Here is a 21,286-nt window from a genome sequence, read left to right as displayed (position 1 = left end):
AGTTTCCTTGGGTAACAGTGCCTCGCTGCCGCCGCCCTCTGCTGGTAGTGTTTGTAATTGAATGCTGTTGATATTTGATATTATGTAAATACTACAGATGTAAAATTCAGGTCCAGAAAGTAAAAATCCACCCCATTGTTCCAACTGCCTGAGCAGCTCTGCTGCAGCTTATCAGTACAACCATAATAAATTCTTTATATGATGAAAATGATGATAATGTATAATGTTCTACAAATATTGAATACTGTATTGCTTTGTTTCACAACCTGTCTGTCTTTAAAAAAAGCAGCACTATAAAACACAGTGCAGTCAGTTGATAACCCATTTAAACCAGAAGGGGGCAGTGTTGCATGTCTTTTTCAGAAATCAGCCAGAATAGTCTGAAGACGTGTGTCTCTCTCAGCTGTGTAAATCTGATGTTCAGTAAAGACACTGTTAGTGTTATATTAATAGTAATAATATTAATAATAGTGGTAATAACTGAACTCCCACTTCTTTCAAACACAGCTGAGGGGTTCCTGTGGCTCTCACCACTACTCCTACCTCAGGCTCTTTCTCTTGTGCTGTTTCCTAAGCATGTAGACTTCTCCATATATGCACACGTGTGCTCTGTTCCACACACATGCACGTCTGCTATTACTCAGTCTGTCCCGTATGCTAACACACACTTATGCATGCTGGCCCATGCACAGTAATCCATCCTCCATAATTACATGCGTACAGGACGGCCACGTTCACAGGCTACATATGGAACCCCCTCAATCTGTAGGCAAAAACTGCAAACCCAATCACATTTGCCTAATGGGACATCTGGCATTCGGCCTTTATTTATGACCTCAGCCTTGCTGATGCAACATCTGGGTTTCCCCTCTCTGCACAAACACAGAATCGAAAGCTTTTTCTGCAGCAGTGCTTCACCTCACAGGTCCTCCGTTATGATCAGCCACGGTAGGATGTCGTACCCCGTGTTATCCCACAGCTTTTATTTAACGGCATTATGCATCCCAACAGCCGTAAATTACACAGTATGGCAGTTGTGGGTTCACAGATGGTTGTGGGCCTGAGGCATTTAAGATAGGACCCCATGTCAAACACAGGGGCGGAGTTTCCACCCTGAATACAAGAGGTGACTGATGACTCTGATGATTGTAAGTGAACATATTGGTTCAGTATTGGACCAATACTGTAGGCCTTAAAACAGCGTATATTCCTGATTATGACGTTCAGGCACGGAGGACTGAGCACCCAGTAATATTGGGAGAACCTCAGTCCTTTGTGGCATGGATTCTATAAGATGATGGAAATGGTCCTTTGAGGTTCTGGTCCACGTTGGCATGACTGAGTCACACAATCCTCTGTTCCACCTCATCTCAGAGATGTTCTCCTGGATTCAGATCTATCGAGTGGGAAGTCACCTTCATTGAAAACTGACCTCAACATGTTCATGAAACCGTGATCCTTCATCATGCTGGAAGTAGCTGTTAGAAGATGATGAACTGTGGTCATGAAAGGATGCAGATGGTCAGCAACATAGCTCACACAGTCTTTGGAGTTCAAGCGATGAACAAGAAAACCTTCCTCACACCGTTACACCACATCCATCAGACCAGGCTACGTTTCTCCAGTCGTTAGCTGTCCAGCGTTGGTCAGCCTGTGCTGAGCCACTGCGGCCTCAGCTTTCTGTTCCTGGCGGACAGAAGTGGAACCCGAGGTGGTTCTCCTGCTGGTGTAGCTCATCCTGCTGTTGTTGCTTCTGAGATGCTCCTCTGCTCTCCACAGCTGTACAGCTGAGCGGTCATCTGTGCTACTGTAGCCTTTCTGTCAGCTCCATCCAGTCTGCTGACCTCCATCCAGTCTGCTGACCACTATTAATATCACAACTATTACTATTAATATCACAACTATTAACTTTCTGTTGTACCTGGTTTGGTAATTTTTATCATTAATGTTTAAAACAGTCTGGCCAGAGGAGGATGGGTCCCCCTTGTGAGTCTTGGTTCCTCCCAAGGTTTCTTCCTCCAGCTCTGAGGGAGTTTTTCCTTGCCACTGTCGGCGTTGGCTGCTCACGGGGGTCTTTGACCCTTCATGTTATTTCTTCTTTCTTCTCTGTCTCTGTTCTTTATTAAGTAATAATTATGTAAAGCTGCTTTGTGACGACAACAGTTGTAAAAAGCGCTATACAAATAAATTTGACTTGACTTGACTTGACTTGACTCTCATCCATGAGGTGTTTCAGTCTGCAAATCTTAACATTACTGAAGCTGCTGGACTGTATCTGCCCTGAACCGCTGCCACTAAAGTCTCTCATGTCTGCTTCAGGAAGTAGTTCCTAATGAACCATTAATCAGAAGTTGTTTTAAAGCATCGCTTCCTTTTTGGCACCTTTATTTTTAAGAGTGAAGTGATGACTTTAGTGCATTACACACACACACACACAGTACCATGCCTGCTCAGATCAGCCAAACTGCTGTGAATTCCTCTGCTGGGAATGTTGTGATTGACAGCTCACTAACGAGTGTCAGCTCTAATGAAGGCGCTGCCGTTAATGGAGATAAATAAATGAGCGCTGGTGGCAAAATGTTCCCCAACACTTTCAAACCAATTACTCTCTGGGTTAATCCAGGAGATCCAGCATCCACAATCTCCGCGCTTTCATGCTTTCCTTTTGCTGTTCTCTCAAAGCAGAGGCCTGGCGGTTCCGCAGAACCCTGAGGTGTTCCTGTAGCTGCTTTAGTCTTTAATGGAAACCCTTCAACGCTCCAGGAGCACATCCGTAAAGCTGATGTCAGTAAAAGCAAGACTCTGTTGATGCTGGTCCGGTCTCTGTGCTGATGGTAAGTGTTTACTGAGTATTTGAATGAAGTAAGAAAATGCATTCCACTGTTCAGGCCACATTCATGCGTCCAGGCGAAGCGAGGACTGACCCTAAGCTTGATGCTCACTCGTGCTGTTGTCCACACGTCTTTAGCTTCAGCTTCATTCACTAGTCTTTGGTCTTTGGTCTTTTTTCTATTCATGAACTTTCTTTGTGAAAGCCTGTTCCTTTGCAGTTTAGCATACCCCCCCTCCGCCCCCCCCCCCCCACACACACACACACACTCAGTATCTCTCTACCACGCTCTCTCTCTCTCTCTCTCTCTCTCTCTCTCTTTTTCTCCTTTTTTCCTTTCCCTCGCTCTGCTCGCTTTCTCCTCACCCCCTTGTCTGTATTCTGGCAGGTGTGTAATTGGATGATTAATGTTCTCTCACAGCCACTCCGATCCCCCTTCCCCTCACACAAAGCTACACACATACGCACGAGCACACACGCAGGATCACACACACACATCGTACACATTTAATGACACTGAGGCCCTTGTAAGGAGACTTTGTGTAAATTGTGTGTCCACGGTTCGTCCCACCCCAGAGGCAATAAATGACATGCTCCGAGATGCACGCACTATGGCCATAAATGGTGCTTTGTGTTGCGGTAGTGGCCAGTCATCAACCATGGGCATCCAGTGGAATGGCGATGTCCTCACGGTGTGGTCATTTCTTCACCTTCATTTACAGCGGGAAACTGATGGCCGTGATGGGGACGCTGAGAAAACAGGGACTTTGGAGAAAGGTCTACAAATGTCTCTTCATCTTTCACTTGGGATAAACACCGGCTGCTTTTGGAAGGAAAACCAGTGAAAGAAGGCAAATGGGCGTGAGGACAGGCGGAGGAATTAAAGTGACTCAGGGTCAGCTGTAAGGGTCAGAGAGATAGGCCACTTCCTGTTAACCCCTGAATGAACTCTAACCCCTGCTGTAGGCTGAATCCATCACACTGGCTGGGGGGATGGACGAGAGAGAAAGACTGAGGGGATGAAAGAGAGAGAGAGAGAGAGAGAGAGAGAGAGAGAGAGAGAGAGAGAGAGAGAGAGAGTTTGGGGGGGTCAGTGGGGCACAAACGGCCTCACTTTCAGTCCTTAGGCAGCTCTCTCTCACAGCTCTGAGTATCAGACTGCAGTAACTGTATGAGCATTATATAGGACTGCATTGACCAGGTGACTCAGTGTAACAGATCTAGGATCAGTTCATGCCAAATACTGATCACTGGGAAATATCCTTATACACTGATTTTAAAGTTGACTTGTGTCCAGAGAATTCTCTGAGTGAAAATAGTTTTTCCTGTGGAGCAGTTTGTGTTTTTCGTTCGGCCGCTGTGGACTAAAACATACAGTTTCATGTTTTCGGGGAAAAATGAAAAGTAAACAAACGTATTTAAACATTTCTCTGAACATGTTAAAGCACGATTACTTCATACCTGATGAATTTAAAATAATAGTGTAGTAACTGAGATGTGCTGAAGTCTCACCCTTCTGGTTGTAAAGTATTTAAATGCAATGGCCTCGTTAGACTTTTATTGACTCATTAGGAGGAGAAGGTTAAGATGGATCATTAGGAATTGTCAGCCGTGTACAGCTCCACAGCGTCATGCATTCTCTCACTCTTCAAACGTTGTACCAATATCCAGCACCCAAGCTTCTCTAAGGACCCAATTCCTACCACGCAGAGCAAGAGTTTCACGTTCCTCTGTCCGAAATGTGATTAAGAAATGTAAGCAAGTAAGGCAAAGTGTGGAAGTCAAGAGAAGTCAAGAAGAAAACTCAGAGTTGGAGCTGCTCATATGCCGCCCAGAAAGGCCAAGCAAAGTGTACATCAACAGAGAGGTGGCGCAGCATTCTCCTGTGCAGTGTTCCTCATAGACCTTACCTTTACTCTGACCTCAGCTCAAAAGCTCATTGTCTCAAGTTTGCAGAACAGTCTCTAGACCAGCCAAAGGATTTAGGGAAAGTGCTGCTGAGTGATTAAACACCATTTGATAAAAGGAACATCTTTCCTACTAAGCATGGAGGGAGATCTGTGGTGGCACTGGAAACACTGTAATGTTGGACTGAAGAATAGATTTGACTAAATATCAGCAAATCCTGGAAGCTAATGTGATGCAGGCCATCAAGAAACTAACTTTTCTCACTGCTTCCAGAAGGGAGGTGTTACTAAGTACTGACAGTGTCCAAACTTTTGCATATGCCTTTATGTATTCAAGTTAATTAAATATTATGTAACTCTATAATACACTATAGTGAGGCAGAGGTGCTGTAGATCAGTTCATTAATATGTGATTTGTCTGAAGTGAAGAGTAAAGGAGTAGATGGTTCATTAGTGTTCTTAGTCTTCAGTGTTTCAGTGTTACTGTAAGTCTTTATGAAGGTGCTAGTATGTAAAGGCCACAGACCTACATGTGAGCAGTAATATTCTGAGGTATAAAATGTTAATTTAAGGTCATGTGTAGAATGACGGAGAAACCAGCGGGCAGGTTAAAGACAGGTGATGTCCCCAGGTGAGCATTCATGTGATGTCAGAGACGAAGAAAGAAAACAGAGCCCAGATTTTCTAAAGAAAGTGGTTTAGTAGCATCACTGTCAACATTATCATTCCATCATCATTATAAACATTATGATCGGACTGTTTAGCGCTACTGATTAAATGCTGAAAGACACATGATTTCAAAAAAAGGAAAGTCATAGCTTCCACATTTTAGTTCAGTTAATGAAAACTCGAAGCCCCGTCACCCTCTGACGTCACCCTCAGCATGGCTCCAACATCTCTGTGAGGACCGTTAGAACTCTTCACCAAAAACATACAAGTTAATAGAGTTTACTGTGGTGGGCAGAGGAGCGCACTGGCGCAGGAGTCGGATCCTACAAAGCAAACGAAAAATGTGCTTGTTTAGGACCTGGACAGGCCTGCCATTAATAAAAGCTTCAAAAAACTGAAGATTAACATCAACTCAAGGTTTGGTGAGACTGAGTCTTTGAAATACATAAATACAAAAATAGATTCAACATAAAACAAAACTTAAATTAAATAGGATGTACTGATGACAACAGGCATAGTGACAGTAGGGCTAAGACAAGGAACTGATCTGCCATCATTGTGGGAAGACTAGGATTGGACCGTAGCTGCGAAGACTGGCTGAGGAGGTCAGCTATCAGCCCTCTCCAAACTCTCTCGTTTTATTGAAAGCATCCAGCACTGAAGTCTTTGGGCTTGAGGAGAGGCTTGACAGAAGCACAGGTTGTAGAAGACTGCTGCAGGACTATTTGGTACAGTTGTGAAGGCACCAGACTGCAGACATCTGGCATGCTCCTCTGTCCGTGTTCCTGAAGAAGGGGTTCTGGGCAAGGCAGGCGAGGCCTCGAAGGCCCCAGAGTTTAGTTCAGGGCCGCGGGAGAGAGCTCAGGTCACCCCAAAGGCCATAGGAAGACGTGGGTGTCAGCTGATCGAGCGGAAGCGTGCAGCAAAACAGAAAAAAAGTCCCGCGTATTCACGGCGATGCACGACCCAAAATCAACGCGGGGTGAGATATCGGCTGAGGAGCGTAACGCTGTCTGTGGGGCACTGTCCTCCGGTCTGTGATGTATAAAGTCAGAAGGTTGTGTGTCGCTGGGTTTAAGACACAGTGATTATAAAGGGTTAGTGTTGTAGCTCGACCACTGCAGAGGTGAAGATACTGTGAGTGCATCTGAGCGGCGCGCCGTGCCGCTGAGGTGAAACCAGTAGAAGGCTCTGCCTTCTTTTGCTCCTCCTTGTCTGTCCTTTCCCCTCTCCCATTCTCAGTGGGCGTGGATGTCGAGGCTTTGTCCAATAAGAGGCTCAGCAGAATGGGGGTGGGGGGGTGGGTGCAGTAGCATGGCGGGGTGGGGCGCAGGGTAAGGGTGCAGAGACGGTGTGGCATGGGCGTAACCTGGCTGGGGTAAGAGCGCCCCAGGGTAGTCAGCAGGCAGAGATGGCATTCCCTGAAGACCTACACAACCAGGACCCAGAGAATGAGTAAATTTATAGAATTTTGAATTACATATACATATATAGATATATAATATACATGATTTTAATTACAGCTATGTTTAACTAATAAATAGATATAATTATATATCTTCAAAAATATTAAATATTAAGATCTATATATATATATATACATATCTCAAATCAAATTTATCAGTGGTTTCATCATACCATATACAGCATATTTTCTCATTTCATTTATAATTTAGTTATAATTTAATTTAGTTAACTGTAGTGTAATTCTCTCTACTCTACAGATATAGCGCTTACCTGCTGTCCTAAGGCCTAAGTGAGCTTGACCCTCTAATCCATAACCTCCTATTGTTGCCCCCTCTGGGCTGTATGGGGCACCTTGACCTGTGTAAACACACACACACACACACACACACACACAGTTTAAATCAGATCACACACAGATCATATATAGGAACTCAGCTGCAAATTCAACACATCTCCACGTATCCATCACACACTTTACACACAGTGTTTCAGCTCTGACTGCTTATTGAACTGAATTTGGCCTAATAGAGAGCAGCCAGGCTGTAAAGAGGTCACGGGAAACACAATGGTAAACTGCTATACAGTAAACTGGAAAATCTGAGACTGGAAGACTTGTTTACCTGAGCGGTTGGACTGGTCAATCATGGGCTGAACTATTCTGCGTCTGGCGTTTATAAACCTGAGCAAAGAGAGGATACGCGTCACACAGAGGACAACATACAGTCCAGTACAGAAACCGGTAAATAATCTACAGGTGAAACAACAGCAGGAGATGAAGTTAAATCTTTATTCGTTTATAAACGGAGAGATAAAACTGCGTGTGAATGAAAGCACGTCCTGTTTACAGAAATAAGAGCTCATTTACTAAAACCCAATTATTTATTTAATTAAATCATAATAAAAGTCTACTAAGAAAACTCTCACACAGGTAATAAACAAACCTAGGCATTAATCCCCCCTGCCTAACATTAATCCTCATTACAGGTAAACAAGTATTGATCGAGGTGCAGTAATTTATTGATTGGCAGTGGTGGGGTAAATGTAAATTGATGAGCACTGTTAAAAGCTCGGTGTAAAATACCTCGGGGACTGGGGATTTTATTTACTTACCAGTTGTTGACCTGGAGGATGGTCAGTCCTGTGTCTTGGGAGAGTTGTTTTTTCTGTTCCTCAGATGGGTATGGATGCTGGAATAGAACGAAAAGGGAGGTTTTTAAAGAAATCTTGCTGCTGATAAATCAAAATTGCCATGAAAATCAATCACTTGATGATCAACAAATTGGCTTAAATTTAAAACTGTGAGTTTTATTATTTGAACTCACAGATCACTGCTCTGCTAAATTCTTATTCTTCATATTATTCTTCTTATTATTATTATTATAATACTGTACCATTATTTAAAAAAATAATAACATTAACTTCATATCATCCACCCACACTGTAAACACACTGTAAACACACTGTAAACATGAATATGTAAGATCTAATTGTCTGTGATGACTGACCCTTCAACATTACGCAGGGGCAACACTTTGGCTCAAGAAAGGCCAGAGAGAAAGAGTTCAGCTCTGCTGGCACCCTGTCTCTCCCCTCTTTATTTATAGTCAGTGTGGTGGAGCTCAGTTCTGTGTGTAATTACAGCAGCTTCATTAGCAGCTAATTACCATATGCTCGTTACTGTACTGCACCGGCACCTCTCATTTCAGATCCGCTCAGCTAGGCAATATTCCCCCGCAGCAAGTTCATCAAATTCTGATTTCACACCTACTGACTCGAGATGGCTAATCCACGTTCTACAACGTTCTCTTACTGTATCTCCTGCTAAAACCTTCCTCACATCATACACTGAAACCGGGCCGAGGTTAACCCTTGGTCCTGGACGACACTGTCCTGATCGACAGTATCAGATCCGCTCATTTCAGTGTTCAGATTCCTCTACAGTATAACACGCCACCACAGGTCATTCTGCCTCTCTCTCTCTCTTACCGATAAATGCTGGAAGAGCCAAGCCCTCATGATGTTGGTTGCCACTTTGGGGAAAATCCCTCTTTTCTTGTTGCTTCTCCGGTCTCGGTCTGTCTCGTCCTCCTCTCCTGTGCTGGGAGACGCTACAGCTGCATCCAGTCCATCTCCTGGGATTAAAGGGAGTCAATACTTAATAAATCGTTGTGATGGAAAATAAATAAAAATATAAGATGCCTCACTGTATAATAACTGTAATAACTGTATATGTATGTGTGATGTTGGGGTGAGTGTGTGTGTGTGTGTGTGTGTGTTGTAAGTACCGGCGTCGCTGCAGTTCTCTGTGCTGTGCGTGGTGAGTCCACAGGAAGCACTGGGGGTGCCTGAGGGGGTAGACACACAGTCATCTGTGTCTCGCAACCAAGACTGATTCTAGATCAGGAGAAATAGCAGGAGTCACTCGGACAGTAAGATACTAACTTTACTGCTGTGTACAATCAAACCACCTCACACGAGTGACGCATTCAACGAGCATTTGTCAGTGTTCAGTGTTCGGTCTTCACGGAGGACTTCTCTCTATGTTCATGTTTAGAAACTGTATTTCTAACTCACCTGTTCTGACAGGCTTGTGCAGGAACCACTGAAGTCCTCCATGTCAGATTTGGAACCTCCTTCCCGATCCTCTAACACCAAATCAGTGGGCATCTTGCCCTTAAGACAGGTGATGTAGCGATGGCAGAAATTATCACACAGGTCGTGAACCTACAGCAGCAGAGACAGGAGACAGGAGTTCACTCAAACCCGACTCCCAGGAACACAGCCAAACAAAGGATATTATAAAAGAGGCAGAACGGACGATTATTCCCGAGGGAAGCTCACCTTCTCCAGCTCCAGCAGGTGAAAACGTAACACTTGGATGGCCTGGATCATCTGGAAAATTATACAATTACAAAATAATTACATATCATTACAGACAGACACAGCTGCACACTAGACATATTATTATTATTATATAGGGACTGTCTGTCTGTGTGTGTGTGTGTGTGTGTGTGTGTGTGTGTGTGAGAGTGTCTTACCAAATTGTCCAGTTCTGGGTTTGATGAAAAGATGGGTTTCTCTGAACGGATCTGGGAACATCAGGAAAAGGCTGAGATCAGTACACGTGTCGCTCCTCTGCATCATATCTGCTGCTTCTCCCAACCATTAATCTAATCTGCTCTGCTCTAATCTGAAATTTGTTGCTCACCTGTTTTGCGAAGGCAGCGATATCCTCATTAAACGAGTCCGATGAGCAAACATCGCTGTGATTGGTCAAGCCAGGAAGATGTGAAGGGTTTGACAGGGAGGTGGAATCACGTGGCGAGCAGGTGGCCAATTCACACTTCTCAAACACCAGAGCCAGGAGTGGAAACAGTGGATGGCTACACACACACACACACACACACACACACACACATAACAATCCTTTAATTATTTCTCTACATATAAAACATAATCTGATCATTTTTATTTTACAGTAAATTTGTGAAATCATGTCAATACAGATTCATAGATTTTTGTTTGTCCTTTATAACAAAAACAAAAACGCAAACACATGAATGAGAAGAGAAATCACACTTCAGAGGCCTTTTGTTACTCTGATGAAACAAATCAATAAAATTGTTTCCATGGCAATGTAAATTTCCTAATTATCACTGAATGTGTGCACATGCTGTAGTGTACTAGTGTAGCCAACAACAATGAGCTCCCTGTTACACCACTAGCAAAAACTGTATATGTATGTGTGTGTGTGTGTGTGTGTGTGTGTGTGTATAGTATATATGCAGAAAATATATCACAATACATAAAACACATAAACAGCATCTGAAACAATGACGTTTTTTCTGTTTGATGTTTTTGTGCCTCACCCATAGATCTGATCGCGGTGGTGTTTGAGCGAGTCGGGTACTGTGTGGCCGTAGTGAGGTGGGGGCAAGGACCTCATCGCCTCTCCGTACCCCCCCACAGGCATAATGTCAGACCCTGGGTACTGCACCAGCTCTTCATACTGAGAGAGAGAGAGAGAGAGAGAGAGAGCGAGTAGTAAATACACAGAAATGGTAAATGTGTGGGATGGGTGTAGATGAGCGTGTGAGAGGGCGAGAGGCTGTTTGAAGTTGTAGCTAATTTCCACTCCTCCTTAATAAACACTGGGAGCAGACAGCGTTTGATGTGCGCTGAGCGACGCTCACCGAGGGACACGCAGAAACAAACCTGCCATAAAAGCAGAGGATAAACACCAGCAACTCTCCCGCCTCTCACACACCACCCCAACACACACAGCAAACGGGCGGAGAATCCTCCGAGCTCAATCTGGCCTCGTTATACTCACCATTACACTATTTAAATGAGCTGTATTTAAATGAGCTGTATTTAAATGAGCTGTATTTAAATATGCTTGTCATGTTTACACACCTGGGCGCTTAACAACTTTTCCAACAGTCCGTTTCTGTGTTGTTCTGTGACCCTGCCTCTGAACAACCGCTCTATTAAGTCATTTTCACACTAACTGCAGCCCAAAGTGCTAAAGTCGTCTGATTACAGCCGTCAGACGCTCTTGATTAGCTGACTGAACCCTAGCGGTGTGCGAGGTTTGGGCTGGAGGTGATCTTCTAGAAGGATGAGGCCGGTGACCACTTTTGACCAGTGCCTAAAAGAGCTGTAGATTACAGATTGTGAAACTACAGACTGCAGAAGTTTAAACTGAAATAGTGAACATTATAAAATTAATTTAAATCAACTACATTCAGTCAAAACGTATAAAGAAGTTGTAATAAAGAAGTGTTAAAGTAAAAGCGTCTGATCTGAATCAGATCCGAGTGCAGATCATGAGCATCAGCAGCGCTCAAATCTAATCAAATCATCAGATTGATCTGTTTAGCCTCTTTGCAGAAATCCACCAACACCCCTTACAACACCCCTTAAAACACCCCCCCCCCCCCCTTCAGCAAACCCATTAACATGCTCCCATCAACGACCACCAGCAAAACATGCAGAACCGGGTCTGATGTCTAAGCTTCAGCCTCCCTGACTGGTCAGTGGTCTGCTGGATGGACACTTGCCAAATTGGTACAAACTGCAGTAATTGCATCACATTAACACCACAGCCTCCACATGCTCGACAACACGGCGCAGTGTTGAGGCGGAGGAGGGCCCTCACTTCAGCACCCAGCAGTGACTTTAACACCACAGTGGTTTTAGATCAGACTCGCTCGGATCAGGATGCCGAGACTCAGACACTGAAACAACAGGCCGCCGGGCAGAGCTGCGGAGCGTAGATTCATCATCTTAATCTAAACTCATCCGTCTATCAGACTCATAACGGAGATCAGAGGAGTACATGGTGGTCTCTATCACACCTTCATCAACACGGGCCGTTCTGCTGGAGAGATGGAGGATACGGGTCCGTGTGAGCTGGATGAAACGCTGATGTATTAGAAGGCTCGTCTCTGTTCAGGCCTCCATTAAGAACCAGCGGGCCACAGGGAGCTGTTAGAGCTGTTAGCGCTGTTAGAGCTCCACTCCAGCCCGAGCTGTGACCTACTTTACCGCGCTGGTCTGCTCCGCTCTGCTCCGCTCTGCTCCGCTCTGCTCCTCCACATGTTTGTTCACAGGATTCCTCCTTCTGTTTGTGCATGTGACGTCTGGCCCACATTTAAGGGTCCTGACGAGCTACGGGGAGATGTTTGGACTGCTTCTGGAAAGAAAGTGGGAATTGTTCTGGTGCTGCTGAGCGATGCTGTTCTGCTTTAGGGGGGCTATAGAGGAGCAGCAGGGCGTCCAGCTCGCACCTCTCAGCTCCAGAGTGATGGTGCCCTGCTCCTGTACTGTGTTACTGAAGGACAGGAGAACGTACTGTAGATCTGAGTGTACTGAGGAGAATCCAGGGTGCTGAATGAACCTCCTCAGTAAATCTCTGATATCAAAATAAACACTATTAATAACACTCCTACAGAAAGTGGTGGAGGTTCTCCATCACTGTGTTCATCATTAGAACATCTCCAGAGGATGAGGATGAGAAGCTCTTGTTTCTCCTTTTACACTAGGAGTGTGTGGCATGTTTGTTAGTAATTCGTTTGATTGTATCCGGTTTATTTTCTCTCTGATTGTTTGTGATATAGTGAATCTTCAGGAGATCTTAGTTATTTCATGTAAAGCTTAAGTTCAGTTTCTGCGCTGAAACCTGGTCTTACTGCAGGGAAGGGTTTCTAACAGCACCGCAATCCTGAATCAACACAGATCAATAAGAGCACACAGGGAGCTCCACGCCTCTCCACGCCTCTCCACACCTCTCCACACCTCTGTGTAATTCAGTGTGTGAACTACAGAGTCATGACTCCCCAAACCCACCAGCGGACCCCAGTTCTGAGCTGTACTGGTGATGCTGGTAAAGTAGTGGTTGTTAAAGCCACTGCATCCATAACTGAGCACCTCACCTGCTTCAGCCTCCTGCTTCACCTGCACTGAGGACCCCTCTGACTCAGCAGCTTTTCTCTAACCCTCAGCCTGTCACCCCAGACCCCCCGACCCCACACTGCCCCTGTTTACACCTGAGCTGCTTCAGTTATGGAGGAGTAAAAAGGTGGAGTTCCCCTTTAAGTCCAGCTGGCCGCTCCATCTCCGCGGTCCGGGCGGCGCAGGTGGAGGACAGCTGGACTCGCGAGACAGGAGGAGCAGGAGCGCCACTTTACCCTTTTCTCCATGCGCCGCGAGGGAGGGACACACACTCGGGGACAGTCCGGCGATCCGGGGCAGATGAGCAGACAGTCTCCGCGATCACTATCTGCGATACACACACACACACACACACACACACACACACACACACACACACATGTTAAAATACAAGCAGCAGGGTGGAGGATCAGGGTGGTGGGTGGAGGTGCAGGCCGGATGAGGGAGCACGATCGGCCTGGCTTAACGCACAAAAACACACCGCCAGCGCGTGCGGGTGTTTACATGCACAAGCCACACACTCCGCGCACACACACACACACACACACACACACAGAGAGAGAGAGACACCACGATACACACAAACACACTGCACTACGCGCTGCCTGCCATCCGCACAGCGCGAGCCGGTTAGAGAGAGATCCAGTAGATGTGAGTGTGATCGCGGGGAGGCGCGAGGAGGTGCGGGGAGGCGCGAGGAGGTGCGGGAGATCGTACCGTGCTGCAGACGCTTCTCTCAGGCCGATGCTGTGCTCCGGTACGCGCGCGCTGTTGGCCGGGCTGCTCTCGCGATGTCCATAGACCGAATGTGGCCCCGCGAGATCAGCGGTGCAGCTTTAAAGAGTGAGAGAGCGCGCGCGAGAGAGAGAGATGTTTTCGGGGGTCAGAACGCGACGGGGTCTCTCGCCCCCCCGGCCAACCCCCCCGCCCCCCCCCGCCCCAACCTCCTGCTCCTCCTCCTCCTCTCCCCCTCCCGCCTCCTTATCGCACGCGCTCGCACATCACAAACGCAGAGGCCCGCCTCGCTTTAGAGGAGAACGCGCGTAAAACACACACTCACACACACACTCACACACACACACACACTCACACACTCACACACACACTCACACACACATTTATATATACCCTACCCTTACACACACACACACACACACACACACACATTTATATATACCCTTACACACACACACACACACACACATTTATATATACCCTACCCTTACACACACACACACACACACACATTTATATATACCCTTACACACACACACACACATTTATATATACCCTTACACACACACACACACATTTATATATACCCTTACACACACACACACACATTTATATATACCCTTACACACACACACACACACACATTTATATATACCCTACCCTTACACACACACACACACATTTATATATACCCTTACACACACACACACACATTTATATATACCCTTACACACACACACACACATTTATATATACCCTTACACACACACACACATTTATATATACCCTTACACACTCACTCACACACACATTTATATATATACCCTTACACACTCACTCACACACACATTTATATATATACCCTTACACACTCACACACACACACATTTATATATACCCTTACACACACACACTCACTCACACACACATTTATATATATACCCTTACACACTCACACACACACACATTTATATATATACCCTTACACACTCACACACACACACATTTATATATATACCCTTACACACACACACACACACACACACACACACACACACATTTATATATATACCCTTACACACACACACACACACACACACATTTATATATACCCTTACACACACACACATTTATATATATACCCTTACACACACACACACACACACATTTATATATACCCTTACACACACACACACACATTTATATATACCCTTACACACACACACTCACTCACACACACATTTATATATATACCCTTACACACTCACACACACACACATTTATATATATACCCTTACACACTCACACACACACACATTTATATATATACCCTTACACACACACACACACACATTTATATATATACCCTTACACACACACACACACACACACACACACACACACATTTATATATATACCCTTACACACACACACACACATTTATATATATACCCTTACACACACACACACACACACATTTATATATATACCCTTACACACACACACACACACACACATTTATATATACCCTTACACACACACATATTTATATATATACCCTTACACACACACACACACACACATTTATATATATACCCTTACACACACACACACACACATTTATATATATACCCTTACACACACACACACACATTTATATATATACCCTTACACACACACACACACACATTTATATATACCCTTACACACACACACACATTTATATATATACCCTTACACACACACACACACACACACACACACACATTTATATATATACCCTTACACACTCACACACACACATTTATATATATACCCTTACACACACACACACACACATTTATATATATACCCTTACACACACACACACACACATTTATATATATACCCTTACACACACACACACATTTATATATATAACCTTACACACACACACACACACACACACACTCACACACATTTATATATATATACCCTTACACACACACACACACACACACTCACACACATTTATATATATACCCTTACACACACACACACTCACACACTCACACACACACACACATTTATATATATACCCTTACACACACACATACACACATTTATATATATACCCTTACACACACACACACACACACACACACTCACACACACACATTTATATATATACCCTTACACACACACATACACACACATTTATGTATATACCCTTACACACGCTCACACACACACACACATTTATATATATACCCTTACACAGACACACACACACACACACACATATATATATATATATATATATATATACGTAATGATGAAGGCGAGACTTGTACACACACACACACACACACACACACACACACACACTTTGGTGTTGTGGAGTATCTCTGTTGACTTTATGCTTTAATTTATTCAAAACAAACAAAAGTAAAAGGCCTGATTATTGTCCTGTAATCATCACAGCTCTCCCGTCCTCCCTCACCCTGCAGACGTTTGGGACCCTCAAACAGTTAAACACACATGACCACACACACACACACACCCTGAGCTTCTCCTGGGGACCCCCAGCAGCATCCCACCTCCCCGTGCTCTTCATTTGGTGAGGCTTCACTCAGCGCGAGGTCCCACTGCTTCCTGCACTGATGATATTTAGGATTAATATCTATAATCAAACATTTAACTACTACAATACTGACCTGTAAGAACCTTGTATCTCCATTATTTGAATGTTTGCACTTTTCTTTATAACGTGAGTCTGACCTTTCTTTATACTATGATCAGAATCTGATGAGTAATGGACCAATAGGAACGCTCCAAAATGACCTGATATGGGTTTTGTGATGCTGTGCAGTAAATGATCAGTTATCAGCTGATCAGACTGATGTTCACCTTTATCAGTGACTCCCTGATAAATCACACGGCCTGCAGAGCGCCTCCCCAGCTCCCCCTAAACCTTCATTACTTTGAACAGTCCGCTCCATTCGTCATAATTCCAGCTCATTACAGACGTGTGGAGCTGATGACAGCAGCATATGGCCATCCATCCACTTCCACATTCACAGTGCAAACACCTCCGTCCCTCCCCTCAGTCCCAGCTCCCTATAAATAACCATAAATGACAATCTGCTATTGTGACTGCACTGTAGAAGCGCTCCTCCACTAACGCTGCAGCAAAGCCGCCTGTGAACTTTTCCATTACAGACCTTCTTTCTTCACGATCACGCTGGGGTTGCCGTAACTTAACGTTTCTGTGTGAATTGCAAAAAAACAGGAACTCCATGGCAAAAGGGGAGCTCGTCTTGTGTTGTAAATTACCTTTAAGGAGCACAATGGCAGTGGAAAGGGTTTCTTTTGCTGGCCGCCTGCTGAGGGGGCACCAGGGGGCTCCAGCACTTCAGGATCAAGCACAGCGAAGCCTTTCAACACCATGGGAGGCTCCTTCCCCACACACACGATCATAGGTGCAAAGGCCTGAACAACAGTGGCTCAAAGGGCTGCCAGTGGAGCGAGGCCCTTTGAATGTGGCCCTTAATGGACTGTTTCCAGGTGTAACAGGTCAAAAACCTTGGAGGATCCAGGGCAGGGAGCTCTCTGTAAGCTGCAGTATTTTCTCTCATATCTAAACCTTTTAGGTAGGACAACTCTAAGGGCCTGTGACTCACAGGGGCCCTGAAACTGTATTAATGGAGTGTTTCAGAAGAATTGTTGGAATTGTCCCAAAGATCTTTTCATCTGTCTTAAACAGCAGAGAAAAGCCCAACATGAGCTTCTTCAGCTGGACACTGACTTTTCCTAGAGAGAGCCCAACACTAGAAACACCTCTCTTCAGACTTCCATTAAAGCTGTTCCCCACCAGAGTACAGAGGACTGTCCTTTACAGAGACTGTCTTTACAGAGACTGTCTTTACAGAGACTGTCTTTACAAACGCTGTCTTTACAGAGACTGTCTTTACAAACGCTGTCTTTACAAACGCTGTCTTTACAGAGACTGTCTTTACAGAGACTGTCTTTACAAACACTGTCTTTACAAACACTGTCTTTACAGAGACTGTCTTTACAAAGACTGTCTTTACAGAGACTGTCTTTACAAACGCTGTCTTTACAGAGACTGTCTTTACAAACGCTGTCTTTACAGAGACTGTCTTTATAAACACTGTCTTTACAAACGCTGTCTTTACGGAGACTGTCTTTATAAACACTGTCTTTACAAACGCTGTCTTTACAGAGACTGTCTTTACAAACGCTGTCTTTACAGAGACTGTCTTTACAGAGACTGTCTTTACAGAGACTGTCTTCAGGTCATTTTTAACTCTCAGGATAAAAGAGGAGTGTACAGAGTGTTCAGAAACACAAGGGTTAATGAAGAGTCTGGAGCTGTGTCTGGAACTGTGCCCTGCTCACTATTCCCTACAAGGGAAGATCTGGGAGCACTATCTAGAGCACTGTCAGGGAACAGAATTCCACAAGGAAGTGAGCGATTTCAGCCGTTACGCGCGAGAGCTCAATCCTGTGCGACAGCAGAGTGTCGCATACACAGTCTGATCATCAGCCCTCCCCTGAGTAGCTGTTCATTATGGGTATTCCATGTCCCTTTAGTGTACATTGTTTGTACACTATGTATTACAGTGCATTGTGGGATTGCTACAGGATTATTACATTTTTGGACACCACTACAAAATGGCAGAACCCAGTTCCCTAGTGCACTATATAGTGAACAGGGCACAGTTTTGGACACAGCCTGCTTGTTTAGTGCTTTAATGAAGTCCCAAATCTGGAGATGGAAAACTCAGAAAGTAAAAATCTGCCCCAGGATTTTGTCGGACCGCCAGTGGAGCGCCAGCTTTGCCGTTAGTGGGTCAACAGTGGTGCACTATCCCTCTGCTATATGTTTCAGGTGTCCACTTCTCATTACAGTGTGCTTAGCTGATGAAGAATGAGCCCAGAAATGCAATAAAATCTCGTTACATTAGCATATATGCAAATGAGGTGTTTGACCTTGTCCTGTTCATTTATTATTTTGGAGATATGAGGTGTTGTTCCTAAAACGAGGTCTTTGGAGCAATGACCAGACAAGGAGTCAGAAGAGCATTTCTTATTGTTGGATGTTTGGTGTAATTGTAATTATGATGTAATTGTAATTATGATGTAATTGTACTGAAGTGGATTGATGTAAGGTTTGATGTAATGACCCTGATCAGTCAATTTCTCTGAGAGGTTATCTTTGTTTGTTTGTTAGTGTGTGTGTGTGTGTGTGTGTGTGTGTGTGTGTTCGAGGGTGGAAGGTGGAGGCCACTAATGTGCCTGAGTAAACCCATTAGGACGTGGGTGTGAAGGGGTCAGTGGGATGGTGAATGGTTTTATGTTCATGTGCCCGTTAGGCCGCCACTGTCAGAGTGAGAATGTTTGTTCTGCAGAATTCAATTCAACACTGCCTCTCTCTCTCTCTCTCTCTCTCTCTCTCTCTCCCTCTCTCTCTCTCTCTCCCTCTCTCTCTCTCTCTCTCTCTCTCCTCTCTCTCTCTCCCTCTCTGTAAGCTATGCCTAAGGCAAGCACACAGAGGACAGAGGGAGGAACTGAATGGCGGTGGGTTCTCGCTGTGCTGTGTTCACTCACACGCAACCAGACAGCTGTGCAGAATAGCGCTGCGGCTCCGGATTAGCTTCTTATATTAATTCCATATTTATTTCATGATGCTTACGCTGATGTACGACTAACACTGAAGCTGCAGTGTGAGCTTTGAGTGCTGCTGCAGCAAATGTAAGAGGATGTGTGCAGGGCCACTGCCAGGGGTCCCACAGCTCTGCAATTCTGCAGGATCCTTTAAAAAACACATTTTAGGGCCCCTGTCACTCACAGGGCTTGTGGCTGAATGCAATCAAAACCTCCCAGCAATTCTCCTCCAAAAACAGACGCAGGATCAGCTCTTTTAATACCCTTGATTTCAGAAGAAACAGTGAATGAGCAGGTGTCCCAATACTTTTGTCTGTATAAGGTGGCTGAGTGACAGGAGAAGGACGGCAGTAATGTTTTATTTCTGTGCTGAACTGCTCAGCTCACTGTTAGCCTTGGCCACCCACACACCCACACTATCTTGACACTGCTGGCGTGACTGTAAACTGGTAATGGTCACCATGACCCCAGTCTGCCCCGATGCACTGTGGGACATCGGAGGTTGCCTGTAAAGCAGCAGTGTGCTCAATGAAGCTGCTTCACGAGTGTGTAGAGCACCCCTCTGATCACGGCTGCGTCTGACTCGCCACCTATAAATATCTCCTCACCTCTCTCGCTCTCTCACTCTCTCACTCTCTCACCTCCCTCTCGCTTCATTTTACAACTTTTCTCTTAGAGATGTAGTTGGATTTCTCGCAGGCCGATCCGGAGGGGGGTCTCTTCTCACGCGCTTTAGCTGATCTTGCATCATCTGCTTCAGTAATCCATCAACTCCTGACACGCTGTGAGCATATCGGCCCAAACAGAAAAAAACACACATATTGAAATTAATCACAAATATTTTTGCAATGGATAAAAAAGGCTAAAATGTGTCTGTAAATATATTTGAATTTATGCACATCTGAAACTGACCAGTTCATATATATGTGTATTAAACATCTTTTTAAGGATTCAGGATTTTGCCATGTTAAATGTTTTTTTAAATACTTAATATATAGGTAACATATCCTGAAATATACTGTATTTTTTCATTTGGGTTCATTCAGTACTCAGTAAACAGCTACACTACAGCCAAACCTGTACAGGATATGGTTGAATAGTGGGTGACTGAGGTGTGCTTGTGTGAGACAGTAATATTACTAATATAGTAATAATAACTAGTTTTATTAATATTAACAATATTATTAATAACAACATCAATACTATTAACTACTCATATTATTAGACAAGAGAGGGGTACAGCTGTGTCCCTCTAAATCCAGTGTGGGCCCTAGTGTGAGTAGTCCTGCGTCCTAAGGACAGTCTCTGTACCCTGGTGGAGAACAGCTTTATGGGAGTCTTTAAGGTGGAGTTCCACCGTCTGTAATGCTGGGCTCACTCCAGGAATAATCATCACTTAGGGTCTTTCTCTGCTGTTAAACATGGTGGAGGCTCTTTTTTAACTCTTTACAGTGACTTAATGGTTTCAGATTTGGTCAGGCAGCAGGGCCTGGTCTGCTCCTGTGAGACTCATCTCTTCATCTCTGCTTCTCTCTTTTATTTGGGTGGATTA

The 21,286-nt window shown here is 44.6% G+C and overlaps 1 protein-coding gene across 1 annotated transcript; it reads right to left on the bottom strand.

The window, feature by feature from the left end:
• Nucleotides 1-5,467: 5,467 nt before the first annotated feature.
• On the bottom strand, nucleotides 5,468-14,168 carry meis3 (myeloid ecotropic viral integration site 3). Its single transcript, XM_072668594.1, has 13 exons — nucleotides 14,047-14,168; nucleotides 13,566-13,657; nucleotides 10,743-10,882; nucleotides 10,082-10,256; nucleotides 9,912-9,962; nucleotides 9,715-9,765; nucleotides 9,448-9,597; nucleotides 9,159-9,267; nucleotides 8,860-9,005; nucleotides 7,984-8,060; nucleotides 7,494-7,552; nucleotides 7,144-7,230; nucleotides 5,468-6,835 (listed from the first exon to the last, which is right to left on the bottom strand). The coding sequence occupies exons 2-13, from the start codon at nucleotides 13,575-13,577 to the stop codon at nucleotides 6,645-6,647; spliced, it is 1,248 nt and encodes a 415-aa protein (XP_072524695.1). The 5' UTR covers nucleotides 13,578-13,657; nucleotides 14,047-14,168; the 3' UTR covers nucleotides 5,468-6,644.
• Nucleotides 14,169-21,286: the final 7,118 nt, after the last annotated feature.

This window comes from Salminus brasiliensis, chromosome 23 (assembly GCF_030463535.1).
Source record: "Salminus brasiliensis chromosome 23, fSalBra1.hap2, whole genome shotgun sequence".
Taxonomy (NCBI): Eukaryota; Metazoa; Chordata; class Actinopteri; order Characiformes; family Bryconidae; genus Salminus; species Salminus brasiliensis.
Note: the sequence above shows the minus strand (reverse complement) of the source record. Positions and strands in the feature narration are given on the sequence as shown.

Excerpts from the sequence above, each read along its gene's own strand:
- meis3 (XM_072668594.1), bottom strand. Across the intron at positions 9,598-9,714 it reads ACCTGCTGGAGCTGGAGAAG|GTTCACGACCTGTGTGATAA; the intron begins GTGAGCTTCCCT and ends CTGCTGCTGTAG. Across the intron at positions 7,231-7,493 it reads TGACCAGTCCAACCGCTCAG|GTCAAGGTGCCCCATACAGC; the intron begins GTAAACAAGTCT and ends GTGTTTACACAG.